At 41.7% G+C, this 23,601-nt stretch overlaps 1 protein-coding gene across 2 annotated transcripts; it reads left to right on the top strand.

Moving 5' to 3' along the window:
* Positions 1-344: 344 nt before the first annotated feature.
* Positions 345-17,783, top strand: LOC135142098 (titin). 2 transcript variants are annotated; one of them, XM_064073768.1, is made up of 8 exons: positions 345-777; positions 2,912-3,004; positions 6,453-6,728; positions 6,781-7,035; positions 7,090-11,343; positions 11,398-13,140; positions 13,201-17,008; positions 17,065-17,783. In XM_064073768.1, exons 1-8 carry the CDS (start codon positions 345-347, stop codon positions 17,165-17,167), a joined length of 10,965 nt encoding a protein of 3,654 aa, XP_063929838.1. In that variant the 3' UTR covers positions 17,168-17,783. The 2 variants fall into 2 exon arrangements, with proteins under 2 accessions (XP_063929838.1, XP_063929832.1); XM_064073762.1 differs by having other exon boundaries at positions 11,398-17,008.
* Positions 17,784-23,601: the final 5,818 nt, after the last annotated feature.

The raw sequence follows: 23,601 nt of genomic DNA, 5'->3' as shown, positions 1-23,601 counted from the left end.
CTCCGAGAAATCCGCAAAGACGTAGTTTTCAAGTCTGTCTCGCCGGTTTATATCTTTGCATGATGATTCACTCACCTGCGGATATTTTTGTATTTTTTTTTTTACATCTATCATTCGTTTATTGCTCTTTTAATCCCTCGACGAGGGGCTCAATTTGGGGTTGTCTCCGGAGAAATTTCCTAATATTATTCATCATTCCAGAAATATTGTCTAAAACACGAACAACAATTTGTGAAATTGACAACTTTTGCATTTTCCGAGAATTTTCACGTGGAATCTCAGACTCGGACTTATACTCTTTGCAATTTTGTATTTGTAGAACTACTGCTGGATTTGCAGGACCTATGTTTTCTGTTAACAGGCAAAGATTTTTTGTGTGTTCGAACTACCCCTTTCGACACTTGGGGGTTGTCCTTTCCTGCGCCAGCGTTGTGTCTTCGGCTGGTGTCCTGCAAGGGTGTCGCGGTTCGCCGTCGGCGTCGTGCATTCCGCCGTGCTTCTTCTCTACCCTGGGGCGAACCAATCACACACGGCAGCAAAAGCGCCAGAGACTCGTTGCCCAAGAGCGGCAATTCCCCCGCCCCGACGACTATTTAAAGTTGCGGCGCGCAGCTTCGCATGAGTTCACTTCTGGTCGGTCCGTTGTCCGCTCGATCTTCTTGGTGTCGACCTCCTGGACAATAAATCGCGAACGAACAGCAACACCACAAAGACATCGATCGGCGACCGTGAGCCAGTGCGGAGTACTTCGTCGCCGTCCCCCAGATCTGCAGCGAGGTAAGTCATCCAGTGGTAGTGTTGGTGCAGTGCAGTGAGGATTGCAGTGAGAATTTTCGTAAGTTTTGGCCGACTCTTGAGTGCCGGGCTCGGAGTGTAAGGTCTTTGCGGGCCGCCGCCTGTTTGCCGACGTACTTTGCATCCCTGTGTTAGTCTCCAAACATTATCTAGTTCCCACGGCTATCGGTCCAGGTATCTACAAACACGGCGAGGACCTCCGAGTTATTTATTCTAGTAATTGTTTGCACTTCACTCGATATTAATTGGCCAATGGGAAAATTCGAAATGTTGGAAACTGACCGACGTGGGTGACGCGCCAAATTCGAGAATTCGAGCAACGGGATCCGATCCGAACGGGTCCTGCGGCCGGCCAGTTTCATTGGCACACTAACCTTCCGGACGATAATTTTGCCATAATGGCCCTATAACTTAACTGTAACTACTCGAATGGCAAAAGTCATGGACGCGCCAACGCCGACCGGTTCCGCGTAAAAATCCCCCGGCTTTTCGCTCCGGTGTCGTCCCGGAAAATTCGGCCGTTAATGACACAGTTATTGTTAGGTAATTCGCCAAGGTTGTCCGGCGAGCTCGAATTAATTCCATCCTTACATCATTACAGTCGTTTTCCTTGATGAATCATTAAGTTTTTTGCGGCGAGTCATTGACATTGTGCGCTTCGAACAGGTTGCAGGTAAATATAGCTCAGACGATAAAAACGGTACGACCGGCTCGTGAAAGATTCGCTCTTGCGGCGCGATTTCTTCCGGAGCGCCCGGATTAGTCCGGACGGCGATTCCAAGAAGACGCTTCGCTACAGAGCTTTCGCGAGCCCTCGCCACTGCTGACCCTTTCGGAATTTCGGACTGTTGGTCGTTCGCTTAAGGTTTTAATCAGGCAAACATTTGCTCTAACGCGATGGTAAACAAGGCGTCATGGGAAAAACGGTGTTGCCGGCCCACGGCCAGTTTGCTCAACTCGTTACGGAACCCATTCGCTAGACGTATTCGTGACGAGTCGAATTTACAAGCAAACACAGATATTACCGAGAAAGAGCTAATCACCATCGGCTCAAACAATGCCAACAGAAGGCCGGCAATTAACTCCTCGACACTTGCGCTTCGAAATTCGGAAGTCGGACGTAATTACCATAATGGGCGGACAACGACTCTCCTCACTTTAATAAAATTGAACTGGAATACACATAATCGTCGTCGAGGAGCCCGACCGTCATTAAAATGCAATACGAACCCACTCACTGTAACTGCAACAAAAAACAGCCTTCGCACTCCTCCGCGGCAGACCTAAACCCCGGAATCGAGATACAAATCCCGGACGAATCCGGGGACCGTTTCGATGTCAAAGACCCCGTTTTACGCCAAAAAAGTCGACTATGAAATCGCGATCTCTACGGAGGAAAAAGCACTTTGTCCATCTTGTAACGAGAGCAACGAACCAACGTTGCTTTATTCTTTAAGTGGAGAATTTTTTGCGACACGAGCTGGAAAAATATTTACAAAAGCCGAATTCAATCGCCAGACACCTCGTTACACGGCCTATTTTCTAAAAAATGATTCAGCATGTATCGCACCAAAACGAAAAAACTCGCCAAATCGTTCCCGAAAGTCCGCGATTGACCCTCGCTTCACTCTCGAAAGCCAAAATTTAACATACAATTTTTCCGCATCATAGTTTACTTGGATAAAATTTAATACGGTAAAAAAGTGTTTAGTGTGAGAAAATTTTGACTTCTAATTCTAAATCCTAGTCTTCAGTAATTTAGCGAGTTTTAACTCATTTGTGAAATAATTATCTTGAATATATGTATTAATTTACATGCATTAGAGTTGTTGTGTGACCGATGTCTGGTCTGGGTTGTTGCCTTAATCGCCGTCGTGATAGTTTCCAGAGAGGTCTGACGAAGAGTTATGCAAGTAAAGAGAACTCATCAGTTAAGAGAATAATCTTGAGTCAAGGAGCCACATAGGCCAACGTACGTGTCGGTTACTGTACTGTTGAAAAAACGGCACCTGCATGGTTTCTCAAACCACTTTTGCGGTTGTAACAGTTGCATGACTCTTTATAGTGAAAATCTACCCTTTACAATTTCTTATTCGCTAATCTTGTCGTTTTTCAGGACGCGCCATGTCGGCGTGGACTCAACGAATCGAGCTGGGCCCGGCCCTGTTCCTCCTTATCGCCCTGCTGGTGCCCCAAGCAGCCATAGCCGGTAAGTGACTTTTCATTAGCTTTAACTAAAATGCTTTAAAATAGACTGGCGTAAGTCTCCCTTTGATCTACACCGCAGTTTTCGAGCCGACGAGCTGCAGTAATCGCATCAAACGCCGGAACCGGGGGTGATGTCGCTTCAGACCCGTAAATCGCACAATTCGATTTTTTAAAGTGCCCTTCCTGCTAAAGTAAACACTGGAGCGAACCCCCGGAGCGTCTGAAGGAGAATGCCAGAGCGTACACGATAAATCCATCGGTGCGAGAAATTCGGTGTTATTGACGGAAAAATGTTTAAAAATAACGTGTTGTACAAGTAGTGTCATTCGAGAAGCAATGACACTGAGGTTCTAGTATTTTAACGGTCCGCGATCTGCACTCCGCAATTTCGTCGTGTAATTATGACAGCTACTATAATACAAAAGAACAGCAAAGATCAAGGTGAATTGTTTGAACAGTTATACATGTAATTAAATTTGTATTTTTATTTGTTGTTTTCATTATGATGCACACGACGTCTTAAATTTACTTTTTTGGTCAGGCGTAATTAACGTGGTGCTAAAATCTTTAATATCTTATTTATGTAATGGCTTTTCAATGAACGTAAATTTTTATCACAGTTACGCGAAACGGGTTAATCTTTATTGTAAAAGTTGACCGCTAGTTTCAAATGCTTCCAGTTTAATATGGGCTACGAGAGCGAAAATTTCCAGGAACGATTTTATGTGTTTACATTTTCACTGTTTTGCTCGCTCAATGTTTAAAATATCAAAACCAATGTATTACGTGATACGATACCTCAATAAAATTTGTTTCGCCAAGTGCATTTTGATAAAATAAGATTTATAGAATATAAATTAGAACATAATGGTATTTTGGAAAAATTTTGCAATTTGTGGTAGAACTGAGTCACTAATAAAAGATTTTTGATATGGTGTACACCATAGACCTGATCAAATTTTAAATTTTTGGTTGCTTTTACTAGACAACAATGACCATCCAGACAGTGTTTAAAAAGAATTGTTAACTTGCATATAGTTTTCATAAAAAATAAATTACGTAACTTTTATATCGCTTGTGATTTTGTAACGTTTTGATGAAAGTTGGTGTTATTTAGATAACTGCAAATCTAATATAGTTTATTGTTGTGATATTTATACAATGCAAAGACAGTTTTGATAATGGACAACTACATTTCTCAAAAATGAGTTCCATTTTTGTCTCCTTTTAAGGAAACTTGTTGATTTTACTTTTGAAAACACCTACCTATTATTTTTCTGGTTTTGCTCATAGAAGCGGTTCCTAGTCGGCGTGGAAAAACCTAAAGCAACAAAATATATATCACGCGACCTAAAATTTAAATTTAAAATACAAGGTGTATCAGTGCCTCTAACATGACATCATTTTGCCATTAATCACAAAAAATACGTCTAACTTCACTTTCGCGACCCTAATTTAGATGACCACCTGAGGTTATAAACCCATAGCTTAGAGCCACTTTTAGGAATAATGACGTAACAAATTAGAATAGAATAAAAACCGAAAGCTCAAAGATCTGAATCTGAATTTTCTTGTAGATAACGTCTAGATAAGTTTGAGATAATCGTGATGACAGCACAAGATAAAATATAATTTCTTTTGCGGTTTAGGCGTTCAATCGATACTGTTCAATCGCGTTCGGTAAAGCTCCTTGTAGTTAATAAAGTTCTCGGGGTCATTATACCCTGTCGTGGGGTTGATGTTTTGACAGGTCGCGATTTTTCATCGGTGAGTTTTTGGATCAGTAGCGAAAGTTTGTCGGGTCGAAGGTTGTTTACCCGCGGCGCGGTTGGCAGCGAAAAGTTTCTTGTTTCTCTTGGGGGTTCGATGATGAATCGATCCAAAGTTTTGGGATGAATGAAGATGTGCTTTCTATGACGCGATTACGTAAATATAGCGTTGTCGCGTCGACCTTGCGTATGCAATTAAGTAAATGAATGAAGAGGCCAGACGACGGCGTATTTACTCTTGGCAATGGACGTTTGAAAAAAGCGCATCGTGCAAACAAAGCTGTCTTGAAGGGGTCAACAGTCATTCTGTGCGAATGGCTTCAAGGCTGTTAAAATTCTTCTTCTGTCTGCTATGAACTAGAACATGGCAATTACTTTTCGAGGTTAGTATTTGGTATGTGAACTAGTAAATTACGTTGTCAACATAATGTAACAGATGTAATACCGTCAACTGGTACTGCATATTCAATTAGACGTGCATGCGGTGAATCTGAATGGGACACAATTTTAAGAACCGCAATTTCTCGAACTTCATTGGAACACATCCAGCATGCGGCGGGAATATTCGCGTGATGTTTTATTCAAATAGGCGATGGTATGCGCGACTGTCAGTCAAGACCATCGCCACCGGGAACGTCTGCGGTGTTAATGGGTCGATTTGCGGTGTTTTTCGTGTGGCGGCGGTAACCCGATCCGGTGTGTAATTACGGGCAGGACTAATAAAGCGCAGTTTTTACGAGGCATGTGTAAAATTGAATCGACTAGAGGCGAGGTTCGCGTCTTGACCTCCCAAGCAGTCTCCTCGGACGTCTGTACTTCTGTTGGTTGCTCTCCCACGCCGGCCGGCTCGCCGCACAGACCACCGCATTTTCGTCTTGTTCCATGCATATACATTTTGCATTCGAAAATGACGCGATGTATGTGCGGATCGTGATTATGTAACCGGATTTACAGTTACTGACAACACGTTGGCCGCTGCTACGACGACCAAAAGAAGACGACAGATCGAGAAAGGAGTCGCTGCAATGCACGCTTTACGCCTTCCAGTAGACGTAGGAAATATCCATAAACTCGCTACGCGGCGGCGGTCATCTCCGTGAATGCAGACTTTACAAGTCAAGATCGGCTTTAACGCGTGTAAGAAGTTCATTACCTCCACTTTGATTATGTTTGCGTAAATGTGTGAATAGTGAAGAGCGATGGAATGCTCCTTCGGCATCCATTACCACGTTCTGGTGGAATTCACTCTCTACGATTTTTTGAAGGAAACGTCGATTTCGTTACTTTTATCCAAAGTTCGTCGACCGGGTTCGACTTTGAGGAACTAGAAACGACCATTTTTGAGTCATCTGGTTTGTTAAACAACCGAAATTAGGAAGTCGTTACGTGTGAAAGTCGCCAAACTTGTCAGACCCATCCAGGTACTGTTCGGTACTACCTTTGTTTGTGTACAGGTGGCCGATTTAATCGTCTATGCAAATATTCGCACCTATTTACAGTAGACTGTTTGAGAGTGTGAGTCAAGTAATTATGTATGCGACTTGTTGTGTAGTATTTACTATGCGGAGAATCGCTCGGACCGCTCCTATTTCGTCCTTGATTTTGTCACTGACCTGTACGCCACGGATTACTGGTCCACATTTTTTTTCCCAGAGTTTAACCCAATTTTTCTTCTTTCAGCCCCGTTTGAACAGCAACAACAACAACAACAACAACACGACACGACAGATATCGAATACTATCCGGTTGCGGATTCGACTGGTTGCTACTACAACTTCCAACATTACGACGAAGGAGACAGGATAATCACGAACGAACCATGTTTGAATTGTACTTGCCATAACAGGATGCTCATGTGCTATCTTAGAGTATGTCCGTTTACCAAAGCGATCGGTCAAGATTGTAAAGTCGAGAAAAGATCAGATCAGTGCTGTCCTGTTATAACCTGCCCTGAAGGTACTACCTCTATCGCGAAGCCAACAAACAGAACTAATTGTCTCATTTACAGTACCGGTGCAGCTCTTGCCATCAACCACCCAATCTTCAACGGCAGTCGGACATTTAGACGCTTACGGTTGCTCGATCGACGGTCTGTTTTATACAGACGGTGCTAGAGTACCATCCGATCCAAATAAGCCATGCGAACTCTGTTATTGCATTAGAAACAAGACGGCTTGTGTCATGCAGCAATGTACGCTCGAAGTCGAAGGATGCAAACCAGTTTATCAGGAAGGTGTATGTTGTCCAGTTCGATACAATTGCGGTAAGGCACGAATGAAATCCCTAGATTCTCCCTCTAAAGTACCGGTAATTCCAGAACACCCAGATTATAACCTTCTCGAAACGACAACTAGACGATTGATAACGACGACGGCATTACCCACAACGACTCTTGCTGGACCTGTTGATTGTATCTACAATAATGAAGTTTACGCAGATGGAGCTCTCATTGTGAGCGACAATCGTTGCGAACGATGCTACTGTATGAAAGGTGATATAGTGTGTGCCGTCCAAAAATGTAATCCCACACCACTGGATAAAGTTAACTGCACTGCATTACCTCCCAAGGAAGGACAATGTTGTCCGGACTCTTATGAATGCGAACATATGGTAGAAGAAGAATTAACAACCGGCTATTTATACACGACTCCACCAGCTGTAAGACTGGATGAATCGACAATTCAACCTGGAATTGAATCTAAACCAGAAGACGTAGGTGTTACACCATCTGTGCCAGAAGATGAGAACGAAATTACACCAGAAAGAGGTGAAGAATCTACTGCCCCCACAACCGATAAGGAAGGTGAAGTTGTACAAGAACCGGTTACGGTAATGCCAAGCGGTGTTGACAAAGAATATTCGCAAGAACCGTCGGAACCTGGCGTTACACCATACCAGGAACTAGAGCACTTTACTGAAGGCGCCGTGCAAGAAACTGAAAAACCAATAGAACAAGAGCAAGAAACGGAACATCCGGAAATACAGCAGATACCTGAACAAGATGTAGACTTCAATGAAATTCCAGAAGAACACGAAATTGTAACAGCTGGCCCTCATATACCTGCTCATGATGATTTTGAACATCCAGAAGAAGGCGAAGACACTGAAGAACATGAAGGCGGTTCCGGTCAAGGTATTGCACAAGAACCTGAAGTTACAGAAGTACCACATATTATTGAAGGCGAAGGAACAGAAGTACCTTCCACAGAAACACAGCGACCAACGGGTGTTCACCCTACCGGAGCACCTCAAGTACCTGTTACGGAAGGCGAAGAAGCTGCAGGTACAGAAGCTCCACAGAAACCCGAAACAGAATTACCTCATGTCGTGACCGAAAAACCACAATATATTCCTACAGAAGAAGGTACTGAACTCCCCAAAACACACGTCACTGAACCTGAAACTGAAGGTGAACAAACTGAAGCCGGAATTACGAAATTACCACCAATACCAGTAACGGAGGAAGAACACAGGGTAACCGAAACTCCTCAGCATGTGACTGAAATTGCTCAACAGCCAGAACATGTTCCTGCCGAGGAAGCCGAGCCTACAGCTAAACCTACAATTGAGGGCGAGCCACAGACAGAACGTCCAGGAGAACAAGTTACTACTGAACGAGAACATCCACACGTGATTGAACATGTTACAGAAATGGCACCCGAAATTGGTACAGGTTTACCGCATGAAATGGAAGTTGTAACTGATGTTAAAGGTATACAAGAGCCTGAAGAGCATGTAACGGAACTAGAACCTGAAAAAGGTGAAGTACCCGAAGTACCACAAGTACCGGTCACTGAAGAAGCTGAGACAGGCGTAACTACAACGCCACTAGAACATGTACCTAAACACGAAGGAGAAGACGAAGAAAAGGATCACGGTACAGAACAACCCACTAAAGAAATTCAAGTTACTGAAGCACCACACGAAACTGCTGAAACAGTTAAACCATCATATCCTGTTACTCCAGAAGGTCAAATTACGGAACAACCTGAATCACATGTGACTGAAGAAACTGAAAAGGTTACAGAAGTACCACATGAACCAGTTGTCAGTGATGAAATCACTGAAACACCGCAAGAGGATGTAGAACAGAAACTTACTGAAATGCCGCATAAAGATATAATGCATCCAACGGAAATTCCTCAAGAACAAATCACTGAAGAAAAAGAAAGTGAAATACCAAAAGAGCATGCAACTAAAGCTCCTGCTGTAGAAGGTGAAGTTACTGAACTACCAAAAGATTATAGCACACAAGTGCCCGAGAAGGAAGAAAGTACTGAATTACCGACAGATCATATAGAGGGAGAAGAGGGAACAGACGTGCCTCAGGAACATGTTACAAAAGTGCCCGGTGTACACGGTGAGAGTACAGAAATACCTAAAGAGGATGAAAGTGTAACCACAGAAGGACCGAAACCAGTAGCAACTGAAGCTCCATCTGACGAAAAATTGCCCGAAACAGAAACTACTGATGAAGAAGTAAAAGGTACTGAAGTACCGAAGGAGCATTTAACTGAAGGTCCAGTGCTAGATGAAAAAGAACCTGGAGTAACAACGGAATACGTATCTGCAGAAACATCAAAACAAACAGAATCACCGAAGGAAGAAGAAGATATACACCGAGATCATATAACCGAACTTCCAGTAGTGAGTGAGGAAGAAACTGAAAAACCACATGAACATATTACACATAAGCCCTTAACCGAAAGTACAGAATTACCCCAAGAACAAATCACTGAAAAGGAAATAGAAGAAAAAGTTACAGAACATCCGGTGGGTACAGACCTTCCACATCACACAGACTACGTAACAGAAGGACATGAGGAACCAGCTAAGGTTACTGAACAACCACAGTCTCAAGTGACATTAGCTGAAACTGATGCAAGTAGAACTACTGAAGGACCTCAGCAAAGTACTCAAGTACCACAAGAACATCCACAAGAACCTCAAATTACTGAACAACAACCTTCTGAAAAACCAGATTATATTACTGACGGTAAACTTGATGAAACAACGAAATATGCCGAAGAAACTTCACCTGTCGAGGGTGAAACTCCTGAACAATATCCTGTTGAGCACGATCACATCCCTGAGGGCCCTGAACAAGAAACTGAGCAACCGATTTCAGAAGCGACAGGAAAACCGGAAATGGATCAAGCTGCAACCTCTGTGCCTTCTGTAGAAACTGGAACCGAAAAACCACAAAAGATACCTGGGGAAATATCCCCTGCTGTTGATGGACAAACTGAAGAAAGTATAACAGAACATGCAGCACGACCAACTGAAGAGATCATAACAGAACACACAGTACAACCAGTTGAAGTTTCTACTAAGGAACCACTTAAAGAGGGTGAAGTTGTTACTGGTGGTTACGTGCCAGAAAAAGAGGAAGAATCTACTGGAGTACCTCAACAACCAAGTGGTGATGAAAAACCTGTAGGACCTGTTGGTGAGGTTGGAACTGAGCAAGTACCTGAAAAAGAAGGTGAAGCTACAACTGTGAAGTATATACCGGAGAAACAAGGTACCGAATTACCTGAACAATCAACTGAAGGTGAAGTGTCTGCTACCGTACTACCTGTAGAACACGTACCAGAGAAAGAAAGTGAAGGTACTACAGCGAAATCTGGACCCGAACCAGAAACTACTGAAATGCCTCAAGAACCAACAAAAGATGAAGAGCATGAAGTACCAATTCAACAGGTACCAATTGAAGACGGAGGTACTACACTCAAACCTATATCCGGAACTGAACTACCACGACAACCAGTTGAAGATGAAGAACATGCCATACCAACTGAACAATTCCCAGTTAAAGAGGAAGAAGGTACTACAGTTAAGTCTATATCCGAAACTGAGTTACCACAAGGACCTGGTGAGAGTATTGAGCCTGCGACTGAAGAACCAATTAAAGAGAGTGGTATTACTACCGTTAAGTCTGTCACACAAGAGGGCGCAGAACTGCCACACGTACCAAGTGAAGTTGTAGAACCAGAAACACCAATAACTGGAACACCAGTCGAAGAAGAGCCTGGTAAAGGACCTACTACTTCTAAATATATTCCCGACAAGGGAGAAACTACTGAAACACCCGAGAAACCAGGCAAAGAAGAAGAAGAGCCAACAGTTACCGGAACCGAAATGCCTTCTGAAGCTGCAACTGGCGAACCAAAAGTTACAGAAATACCTTCACATATTTTACCTGAAGAACATAGCGAAGAACCTACTGCAACAGAAGAAATGCCTGGTGCATTTACACCTTCCGTTCCCTCAGAAAAAGAAGGTGAAACTACTGAACAACCACCATACAAACCATCTGTACATGACGAACTGGAACATCCTTCAGAAGAAGACCACGGCATACCTGGTGAAGGCAGCTGCTTAGTTGATGGACAAACATACAAGAACAATACTAATGTTCCTCCGATAAATCATTGTCAAATATCTTGTAAATGTATGAGTTCTATTTTGCAATGCGAATCTGTGACTTGTACTCCACCGCCATCAAACTTACAACATTGTATGCCTGTTTATCAGGGACCCGATAGCTGCTGTCCTACATATAGTTGCAGTAAGTATTTCTTTTTCAATTTTGGGATCAAATATTTAAATTTTGTTGTTGCAGCCGTACCAGGTGTCACCAGTATGGAATCCGACAGTCACAGAGTAGAAACTACCACAACAGAAACAGCTCCTGGTACAATCGGTGTTAATGTTATTATTCCCAGTGAAGAAGGTACAGTCAGACCTGAAAGTACTACGGGATCTGGTCGCGATGCAACTGAATTGCCAGAATTTGTTCTCCCAGAAAAGCCTATCACAAAACCGCAATTACCTGAAGAGCAAGTTCCAGAACACGAAACCGAACTTCCTGCACAAATACCTGAAGATCACGTTACAGAAATCACAACTGGCAAACCGATAGAACATATTCCCACTGGCAAACCGACAGAACATATTCCCACTGGCACAGAGGTTCCAGTAACGGAAAGTGAAATTTCAAAGGTTACTGTACCTGTTGTGCACGTGACTGAACCGGGACATGATATTGAGAAAGAAACAGAACAACCAGCTGTAGAAATTGGTCAAGAAGCCTCCACAGGCAAACCAGTTTCTGAAGAACAGCCAGAGTTACAAGGAACAACAGAATATCCAAAAGGTGTGGTTCATGATCAAACCCCTGAAGAAGAAATACCGGATGACGAGGAGAATTTGATAACAGGTCACACAAGTCCGTCATACGATATTTCTCCAACTCGTTTGCCCGAAGTTGAACCTGCGACTGAAATAAAGATGCCTGGTGAAATCGAAAGTACAACCGAACCACGACCGCAACATATACCAGGCGAAGGTGTTACAGAAAGTGCAGTTGCTCAGACAGAAAAAGAAATACCTTCAGACTTCATTACAACAAAACCAAGTGAAGTTCCGGGAGGTGTTTCCGAATTGACTACGAAACAACCAGTCGAAATCGAAGGTTTGACAGATGAGGTTCCAATAACTGTTACAGAAAGTGAAGAACAAGAAGGTGTAACACATGACGAATATGAACCTTCAGTACATGTACCAGAAATGGAACCTGGGAAAATTACAACTGAACATGTTTCAGAAACTGTAACTGAAAGCAAACAACCAGGAATTGGCGAAGTGACTGAAATACCTAAAGGAGTTAGTGACGAGGGTGAAGTGGAGAAAGAAAAAGTGACTACAGTCAGACCAGAAAGTGGCACTGAGACAGTTAAGGAACATATTCCAGAACAACCAAGTGTTACTGAAGGTGTCACAGAAGAAATTCCAAGCGTTACACAAGAACCTTCAAAACCAGGTGTTACTGAAAGTACCGAAGAAGAAATTCCAAGCGTTACACAAGAACCTTCCAAACCAGGTGTTACTGAAGGTGTCGAAGAAGAAATTCCACACGGTACACATGAACCCTCAATACCAGGTACCGAAAGTGGCGAAGAAGAACTTCCAAGCGTTACACAAGAACCTTCAAAACCAGGTGTTACTCAAGGTGTCGAAGAAGAAATTCCAAGCGTTACACAAGAACCTTCCAAACCAGGTGTTACTGAAGGTGTCGAAGAAGAAATTCTAAGCGTTACACAAGAACCTTCCAAACCAGGTGTTACTGAAGGTGTGGAAGAAGAAATTCCACACGGTACACATGAACCCTCATTACCAGGTGCCGAAAGTGGCGAAGAAGAAATTCCAAGCGTTACACAAGAACCTTCAAAACCAGGTGTTACTGAAGGTGTCGAACAAGAAATTCCAAGCGTTACACAAGAACCTTCCAAACCAGGTGTTACTGAAGGTGTGGAAGAAGAAATTCCACACGGTACACATGAACCCTCATTACCAGGTGCCGAAAGTGGCGAAGAAGAAATTCCAAGCGTTACACAAGAACCTTCAAAACCAGGTGTTACTGAAGGTGTCGAAGAAGAAATTCCACACGGTACACATGCACCCTCATTACCAGGTGCCGAAAGTGGCGAAGAAATTCCAAGCGTCACACAAGAACCTTCAAAACCAGGTGTGGAACCAGAACGTGACGAAACTGCGACAACTGAAATTAAGAAGGAACCTGAAACAGGTACAGAATCTGGCGTTACAGCACCTGAAGCACCAGTTACGGAACGAGTGGAAGAACCTATTCCACACTTTGATGGTGAGCATCATGAGGAAGAAGAAGAAGAACAAGAAGAAGAAAAGGAAACGACAGATCAATATAAACCCGAAGAGCATGTAACTGAACCACATATTGTTACTGAAGTTCCAGAAAAAGTTACTTCAAAACCGGAGGTGCCTGTTGTTACCGAAAAACTTCCAGGACAATTCGAAACAGAACCTGAGATCTTACAAACAGTGACTGAAGTAGGTATCACTGAAAAAATGCCCCCAAGTGTTAGTCACGTAACTGAAAAACCAGAGGAGGATCACATACCCGAACAAGAAGGTGTGACACACGTTCCGGAAATTCCAGAGAAAGGCACTGAAAAAGCGCCTGGCGAAGAAACTGAACCTTCAGAACACGTACCTGGTCAACAACCAGAGGTACCTACCACGGAAGAAATGCCTCCAAGTGCCAGCCACATAACTGAAAAACCAAAGGAGGATCACATACCCGAACAAGAAGGTGTGACATTTGTTCCGGAAATTCCTGAGAAGAGCACTGAAAAAGCACCTGGCGAAGAAACTGAACCTTCTGAACATCTACCTGGTCAACAACCTGAAGTCACCACCGTACCAGGAGCCACGATTCCTGAACATGTTCCTGGTGAATCACCTAAAATTACAACTATACATCCAGAACATATTCCTTCCGGAGAAGTTACAGAAAAACCCACTGAAGAACAACAGCCTACTGCTACAGAAAAACAAGGTGAACCATCAGTTTCTCAAGAACCTGGAGTTACTGAACAAGAAGGTGAATTCACGACGGCTCGCTACGCTCCTACACCAGTGCATGTACATCCTGAACAAGAAGGTACTACCGATGAATTACCACAAATCACAGGAGAAGAAGGGGAACACACCACAAGCGGATATACAGTATCTGAAACCAGTCCGTCTATACCACAACAAGCACCGGAAGAAGGTGAACATACAACTACTCGCTACGTACCGCATGAAGTTAATTCTGCTGTGCCAGAACATATTCCAGAAGAAGGCGAACATGCAACTACTGGCTATGAACCACAAGGTAGCTCTGTTGTACCAGAACACATTCCAGAACAAGAAGGTGAACATACAACTTCTGGGTACGTCCCACACGAAGGCAGCTCTGTCGCACCAGAACACGTTCCAGAAGAAGATACAACTTCGGCTTACATACCACATGAAGGTAGCTCGACTGTACCAGAACACGTCCCAGAAGAAGAAAGTGCACATGCAACTAGTGGTTACACGCCACAAGAAGGTAGCACTATTGTCCCAGAACATATTCCAGAAGAAGAAAGTGCACATACAACCGCTGGATATAAACCACAAGAAGATAGCACTCGAGTACCAGAATATGTTCCAGAAGAAGGCGAACATACAACTGCTGGTTATGTACCACCTGAAGCTAGTCCTGTCATTCCAGAAGAAGAAGAAATTGCGACTGTGCTTCCGACTCGTGTTCCTGGAGAAGGTGGTGAAGTTCCGGAAAAAGAGGGAGAATCTACCACTTCTAGCCACATATTGCCCGAAACTATACCAGAAAGTGTACCAGGAAAAGAAGGCACTACATTGTCTCCTAGTTTGGTTCCTGAAAGCAGCACTTCTCCTGAAAGTATGCCTGAAGTTACAGATAAAGACGGACAACCATCTGTATCCGAAACTACTACTCCAACATCTAAGGAAACACCGAAAACATCTAGACCCTTCGTTTACATTCCCCCTATTTATGAGGGTGATCAAACACCTGAACAGGATGAAATTGAAAAGGGCGATGAACACACTACTGCTGTTTATGAACCTGAAGGCAGTACTGCTGCTCCAGGTGTACCAGAACATGTACCAGAGCACGTACCAGAACACGGAACTTCTACTCTCACTCCTTCTGTAATACATGGAGAAGCCACTGAAGCCGCCGAAAAAGTAGATGAAATACCCGAATCAACTGTTGCAACTGAACCCGAAGTTCCTAAAGTGACAGTAGCTCCGGTTGAACAAGGTGAAGCTGCTGAACCTGAAATTCATGGAACGATGGACACTCCAGTTGAACACGATGATGTTGCTGAACCTGAAATTCACGGAACGATGGAGACTCCAGTTGAACACGATGATGATGCTGAACTTGAAATTCATGGAACGATGGACACTCCAGTTGAACCCGCTGATGTTGCTGAACCTGAAATTCCTGGAACGATGGACACTCCAGTTGAACACGATGTTGTTACTGAACCTGAAATTCCTGGAGTGACAGACGTTCCAATTAAACAAGGTGAAGTAACCGAACATGAAATTCCTACCGTGCCAGGAGTACCAGCTGAACAAGGTGAAGTTGCCGAACCTGAAACTCCTGGAGTGACAGACGTGCCAGTTGAACAAGGTGAAGTCACTGAACATGAAATTCCTGCCGTGACAAGTGTTCCAGTTGAACACGATGAAGTTGCTAAACCTGTGGTCACTGTCACTCCTGTGCCTACTGAACAAGCAACAGAGAAAGCTGAAGGTACCGAAAAAGGAGTTCCACAATTACCTACCGAAGTTCCATCACACGGAGTTACAGAACCACACAAAGAAGGCGAAGAAGCAGTAACTGAAGTCTCGCAACCACCGAAAGAAGTTTTGCCTGAACAAACCACCGGACAAGAACCAACGAAAGAACAAGTTACTGAAGTACCGTCGTATGTAGGTACACAACCACCGAAAGAAAGCCTTCCTGGACAAGAACAAGTTACAGAAAAGGAAGAACAAGCTACTGAAGGTGTTCCTGTCGAGACAGTTAAACCCGTGACACCTAGCGCTGAAGATGAAAGCAAACTGACTGAAATCCCTCCACAGAAACCAGAAGAAAGCGTGACTGAGTACGTCAGCCCTATTTCGACTGAGAAACCACACGAAGTTCCTACAACGGTACAACCTGAAAAACGTCCTGCCATTCCAGGCGAAGGTGAAGAACCCACCGGCAAACCAGAAGAAGCATTCACCTCTCCTACGTTTACCTCAACCCCTACTCCTAGTACTGGGTTATACACTTCAGGACCCAAAGAAGACGACACCACGAAGAAATCCATCCCAGGTGAACTGTCCACGTCAGCTCCGTCCACGCCTCTCACAAGTTCAACCACCGCACACCCACCACACCACATTCCTGAAGAACCCGAGTACCAAACTCCGGAAGAGGAAGAATACGATGAAGATCAAAGTGCCTTTGGTCCAGGAACCTGCCGGTACGGCGGCAAGGTTTACGTTTCCGCTCAGCAGATACCTCGCGACGATCCTTGCGATTTCTGCTTCTGCTTCCGCAGTGACATCATCTGCTTGCAGCAGAGTTGTCCACCGCCAATTCCTCGATGTCACGAAGAGCCCATTCGTGGCTTCTGCTGCCCGAGGTACGAATGCCCCGTTTCTATGGCCACTAGCATCAATGTAACAACGACCACTACGACAACGACGACCACGTTACCTCCGCACTTCTTCTCGCACGCTTACAAAGGCAGAGCCCACAGGAGCGGATGTCAAATCCAGGGCAGAGCGTACAACGTTGGTGAAGAGATTAAGTCAGCGTCTGGACCCTGCCTCCACTGCACGTAAGTTTTCGAATTTGCGCGAATTCGGCAGGATTTTGATTGTTTGTTTTTTGCAGATGTGGCGGCAACGGTCAAATGAAATGTGATCCAAAAGCCTGCAGTCCCGAACCGATGTTGAGGCAGATGATAGCCGCGGCGGAGTCGAGGAGGAGGAGATGAGCCCTCGAAGGATATAGTGACAATGCACGAGTCAGCAGTGTTGTGCAAGTGATAAGACAGTTTTATAATTGATTAGTCTCGAACTTTAAACTTAAAGCATTCTCGGGTGCCAAAATGAACTCTACTCTGTTGTAACTTAATTAGGTTTTGTGCCTTTTTGTGGGGACTTCGCGAGTCCCCGTTATTCGATCTGATCATGTGCATGTGGAAAATTCGCACGGTAAATCTACAAATTGATGTCAAGTGATGCACACGTATACTTTCGACTAGATACTTATTTATATTATTATGACTGAACTGAAATTTTTTACAATTTTTGTAATTAGATTTTTTCAATGTCGTTTTTGATAAGCCATTTGATATACCCCACGGGCTCTTAATAATTAGTGTTATTTGTGTTGCGTATCCCGACCGAGTCTGAGTTGTTTGACTAGCAGAAAATTCTATTTTATGTAGCTTAAACGGATATGTACTTTAAATTACAAAAAATATTCTGCTACTTGAACGCTTAGACGAATACTTGTATATTAACGGATGCTCAATATTATATATAATTAAGTAGAACATGTAGTATTTATCTATAATTAAAAGTAAATAAATTATGTAAATGATTTTACACACACATCTACACTTATTTCGAACTCCACACTCCAACGAACACGAGCAATATGACTGTTTTATCATAAAACTCTGATGAATGTTGTGATCTAGAGTAGCAAGTCAATAAATTCTACTTAAGAAAACATTTTAAATTACCTTCAACAACAACCAGTGAAACTTTCCATCGCATTATAACACGTGTAAATACACGTGCAACAATTTACTACACATTCACAAAATTTCAGGTCTCCAAATCGACGTGAGTGGTTTGAAACCTTAACGTGTTTGAATTCCGCAGAATAAATTTTGGAATCTCAGCTCATTGGCTTCTTAGTCACACAATTCATAGAAATTTCATTAGTTTGCATAATAACAGCCAAGTGAGGTGTGTCTAGCATGGTAGGTATGTTATTAGCAAGCATATTGATCGATATAATTATTTAATGAAGTTTGACATCGAGAATTTTCCATTCACGTTGATGTGAAATGTGCTCTTCGCTTGGGGTTTTCTGACCGCTGAAATTTACGTGGACAGTTGTACGTGATTCACGTATTAATAAAATTTTTGATTCTGGTAGGTATGTTAAGTGTGACTCAAATTAATTCGCATATTTTCTTGCACGCCAAAGATTTTCAATGTAATACCAGAAATAAAAATCGAAAGTCTGGAAATATAGAAGAACGCAATTAAAAGTGATATTCTCTTAAAGTGTACAGATTTAGCTAATTACAAGATGAAAAAGATACAATAGAGGTGAGAAACAGTTTTCCAAATGAAAACGAAAAAAAAACAATAATGTGATAGTATTAAAAGGGAGATTTCATGACAAACATCGAGTGAAAAAAAATAAAAGAGACTATAATAATTTAGCAATAAGTCAAAAATAAACTAGGTACAATTGAAATGAGTTCATACCCGAAAAAATTGGTTGAAAGTTATTTCGACAGATCTTCCCTCTCTTCTGAAGCACAGTCCAAAAAATACTGCTCCTCTGAAAAATTATAAAATTTGATTTTGCAGAGTTTTACTTTTGCGTGATAACCTCTACGGAGTAAAAACAATATAGAAAGTACTAGTCACTAGAAACAAAGGTTTCACCTTCTTAAAGAAAGATACTTGGGATCCCCGAGGAGGTTTCACATTAAAAAAAAGAGATTTGGGGCTATCGAGAAGGTGTTACATTTTTAACAAAAACAATTGGGACTCCCGAGAAGGTTTCTCATTTTTAAAAAATACATTTGGGGCCCACGAGAAGGTTTTACAATTTTGAAAAAGTCAATTGGGACTCCCGAGAACATTTCACATTTTTAAAAAGGACATTTGGGGGCCCCGAGAGGGTTTTACATTTTTAAAAGAGACAGCTGGGACCGCCGAGGTTTCGAATTCTTCAAAAAAGACATTTGGGGCTCCCGAGAAGGTTTTACATTTTCAAAAAAAACAGTTGGGACCCCCGAGGTTTCGCATTCTAAAAAAAACAACTGGCGCCCCCGAGAAGATTTCACATTAAAAAAAAACCATTGGGACCCACGGGAAGGTTTCACATTCTTAAAAAAAAACATTTTGGGCTCCCGACAAGGTTTTTCATTCTTAAAAAAAGACAGTTGGGACCCGCGAGAAGGTTTCACATTCTAAAAAAAGACATTTGGTAACTCCGAGAAGGTTCTACATTTTTAAAAAAGACAATTGGATCCCGAAAAGGTTTCGCATTCTTAAAAAAAAAAAACAGTTGGGACTCGCAAGAAGGTTTTACATTTTTAAAAAAGACAATTGGAACTCCCGAGAAGGTTTCGCATTCTTAAAAAAACAGTTGGGACCCCCGAGAAAGTTTCACATTAAAAAAAAGACTTTTGGGGCTCCCGAGAAGATTTCACATTCTAATAAATAATAATAATAATAATAATAATCTTCATTGCCCAACAGATAACCCTATTACAGGACAATATAAATCGATAATAAATAAAAATAAAAAAATAATAAATAATAAAAACATTTAGCGCCCACGAGAAGGTTTTACAATTTTGAAAAAGTCAATTGGGACTCCCGAGAACATTTCACATTTTTAAAAAATACATTTGGGGGCCCCGAGAAGGTTTTACATTTTTAAAAAAGACAGTTGGGACCGCCGAGAAGGTTTCGAATTCTTAAAAAAAGACATTTGGAGCTCCCGAGAAGGTTTCACATTTTCAAAAAAGACAGTTGGGACTCCCGAGGTTTCACATTCTAAAAAAAAAAACAACTGGCGCCCCCGAGAAGATTTCACTTAAAAAAAAAAACAAATGGGACCCACAGGAAGGTTTTACATTCTTAAAAAAAAAGACATTTGGGGCTCCCGACAAGGTTTTTCATTCTTAAAAAAAGACAGATGGGACCCGCGAGAAGGTTTCACATTCTAAAAAAAGACATTTGGTAACTCTGAGAAGGATCTACGTTTTTAAAAAAGACAAATGGATTCCGAGAAGGTTTCGCATTCTTAAAAAAAACAGTTGGGACCCGCGAGAAGGTTTTACATTTTTAAAAAGACAATTGGAACTCCTGAAAAGGCTTCGCATTCTTAAAAAAGACAGTTGGGACCTCCGAAAAGTTTACAGATTCTTAAAAAAGACAGTTGGGACCCCCGAGAAGGTTTCACATTAAAAAAAAGACTTTTGGGGCTCCCACGAAGGTTATACAGTTTTCAAAAAAACAGTTGATTACCGAGAACGTTTCACATTTTTAAAAAAAGACATTTGGGGCCACCGAGAAGGTTTCGCATTCTTAAAAAAGACAGTTGGGACCCGCGAGAAGGTTTCACATTAAAAAAAACATTTGGCGCCCCCGAGAGGGTTTTATATTTTTAAAAATACAATTGGGACTACCGAGAAGGTTTCACATTCTAAAAAAAAACACATTGGGGGCCCCCGAGAAGGTTTTGCATTCTTAAAAAAAACAGTTGGAACCCACGAAAAGGTTTCACATTCTAAAAAAAAAACATTTGGTACCTCCGAGAATGTTCTACATTTTTAAAAAAGACAATTGTATTCCGAGAAGGTTTCGCATTCTTAAAAAAAAACAGTTGAGACCTGCGAGAAGGTTTTACATTTTTAAAAAAGACAATTGGAACTCCCGAGAAGGTTTCGCATTCTTAAAAAAGACAGTTGGGACCCTAAAAAAGTTTACACATTCTTAAAAAAGACAGTTTTGGGTCCCCCGAGAAGGTTTCATATTAAAAAAAAAAACTTTTGGGGCTCCCGAGAAGGTTTTATATTTTCAAAAAAGACAGTTGGGACCCCCGAGAAGGTTTCACATTTTTAAAAAATAAATTTGGGGGCCCCGAGAAGGTTTTACATTTTTAAAAAAGACAGTTGGGACCGCCGAGAAGGTTTCGAATTCTTAAAAAAAGACATTTGGGGCTCCCGAGAAGGTTTTACATTTTCAAAAAAGACAGTTGGGACTCCCGAGGTTTCACATTCTAAAAAAAAAAAACAACTGGCGCCCCCGAGATTTCACATTTAAAAAAAAAAACAATTGGGACCCACGGGAAGGTTTTACATTCTTAAAAAAGACATTTGGGACTCCCGACAAGGTTTTTCATTCTTAAAAAAAGACAGTTAGGACCCGCGAGAAGGTTTCACATTCTAAAAAAGGACATTTGGTAACTCCGAGAAGGTTCTACATTTTAAAAAAAAACAAATGGATTCCGAGAAGGTTTCGCATTCTTAAAAAAACAGTTGGGACCCGCGAGAAGGTTTTACATTTTTAAAAAAGACAATTGGAACTCCTGAGAAGGTTTCGCATTCTTAAAAAAGACAGCTGGGACCCCCGAAAAGTTTACAGATTCTTAAAAAAGACAGTTGGGACCCCCGAGAAGGTTTCACATTAAAAAAAAAAGACTTTTGGGGCTCCCACGAAGGTTTTACAATTTTCAAAAAAACAGTTGATTACCGAGAACGTTTCACATTTTCAAAAAAAGACATTTGGGGCCCCCGCGAAGGTTTCGCATTCTTAAAAAAGACAGTTGGGACCCGCGAGAAGGTTTCACATTAAAAAAAAACATTTGGCGCCCCCGAGAGTATTTTACATTTTTAAAAAGACAATTGGGACTACCGAGAAGGTTTCATATTCTAAAAAAAAACACATTGGGGGCCCCCGAGAAGGTTTTGCATTCTTAAAAAAAGACAGTTGGAACCCACAGAAAGGTTCCACATTCTAAAAAAAAACATTTGGTACCTCCGAGAATGTTCAACATTTTAAAAAAAGACAATTGCATTCCGAGAAGGTTTCGCATTCTTAAAAAAAAAAAAACAGTTGGGACCTGCGAGAAGGTTTTACATTCTTAAAAAAGACTATTGGAACTCCCGAGAAGGTTTCGCATTCTTAAAAAATACAGTTGGGATCCCCGAAAAGTTTGCACATTCTTAAAAAAAGACAGTTTTGGGACCCCCGAGAAGGTTTCACATTAAAAAAAAAACTTTTGGGGCTCCCGAGAAGGTTTTATATTTTCAAAAAAGACAGTTGGGACCCCCGAGAAGGTTTCACATTCTAAAAAATTACATTTGGTGTCTCCGAGAAGGTTTTACATTTTCAAAAAAGGCAATTGGATTCCCGAGAAGGTTTCGCATTATTAAAAAAAAAAACAGTTGGGACCCGAGAGAAGGTTTCAAGACAGTTGGGACCCACGAGAAGGTTTTACAATTTTAAAGAAAACAATTGGGACTCCCGAGAAGATTTCACATTCTTTAAAAATACATTTGGGGCTCTCGAGAAGGTTTTATTTTTTTAAAAAAAGACAGTTGGGGCCCCCGAGGAGGTTTCACATTATTAAAAAAACACATTTGACGCCCTCGAGAAGATTTTACATTTTTAAATAAGGAAGGCGTATTCTCACCTTTTCGAGAAAGTGGAGTAATAATAATTGCATGAATAAAAAATTTGTTATGACGTGATAAACGTAGAGAATATACAATGCCAGAGAAATAAAGAAAAAAAAAACGAAAGGCCAGGTTTGGAATCAACGCGCGACGTCCGGTCTGCATTCCTGACTTGTAACCATTGACCACTGTAGGGCTTACGCTAATGGTAAACTGTTATTATACCGTGCAAAAATTTGGACGGTTAGGGAAAAACTCAAAAAGGGTTCGTACTACACACTTATAGGACTATATTATTGTATAACAGTTAAATCAAATAAATATAGAATTCTTTTAAATGACATGATCAAAATATTGGTGAGGATTATTAGCAAAATTTTGGTTAGCATTTAACCATCTACAACAATCGGTCTAGCAGTTTCGGGAACTACGTGTCTAATAAAAATGGATACAGACACCAGACAGACACACACACAGACAGACAGGCAGGCAGGCAGGCAGGCAGACAGACAGACAGACGGAAACGGGAGACTACTTTTTTCGTACTCTAAGGATCATGAAACGTCGAGAAAATATAAAAGTGGCCATTGGTCCGAGGATTGAAAGTAACACATCACACCCACCCAAATATATACATATAATTAAAACAATTAAAGTTACATTAAAATAATTTTTATTTTATGATAAATAAAATAAATTATAAAAAGCTCAAGCAAAGGTGGATAATTGCTTGTCAATTGTGACTGTTTAAACATAACTTAAACTTGTACCACACCGGAATAATCCACCATGCATTTCCAAACAATGGCCACTGTATGTTAACAGTATTCACTTTTTTTTAACAGTATAAAGAATAAATTTCATTCTTTTGTTCAAAGTGTGTCACATAAAAATTAACAAATCAAAAACAGTGTGATTTTTATAAACTTATTACCCCTTTTGTCTAATTTAAATAAGGCGCAGCGGCAGTGTTTAAGTCACTTCAG

This window comes from Zophobas morio, unplaced genomic scaffold (assembly GCF_036711695.1).
Source record: "Zophobas morio isolate AGI-343-1 ecotype UQ-CSIRO unplaced genomic scaffold, CSIRO_AGI_Zmor_V1 ptg000004l, whole genome shotgun sequence".
Lineage (NCBI taxonomy): Eukaryota > Metazoa > Arthropoda > Insecta > Coleoptera > Tenebrionidae > Zophobas > Zophobas morio.
This window is presented reverse-complemented; position numbering and strand designations above follow the sequence as displayed.

Excerpts from the sequence above, each read along its gene's own strand:
- LOC135142098 (XM_064073762.1), top strand. The coding sequence starts at position 345 with ATGTTTTCTGTTAACAGGCAAAGATTTTTTGTGTGTTCGAACTACCCC. Across the intron at positions 778-2,911 it reads TCCCCCAGATCTGCAGCGAG|GACGCGCCATGTCGGCGTGG; the intron begins GTAAGTCATCCA and ends GTCGTTTTTCAG. Across the intron at positions 6,729-6,780 it reads TGTTATAACCTGCCCTGAAG|TACCGGTGCAGCTCTTGCCA; the intron begins GTACTACCTCTA and ends TCTCATTTACAG.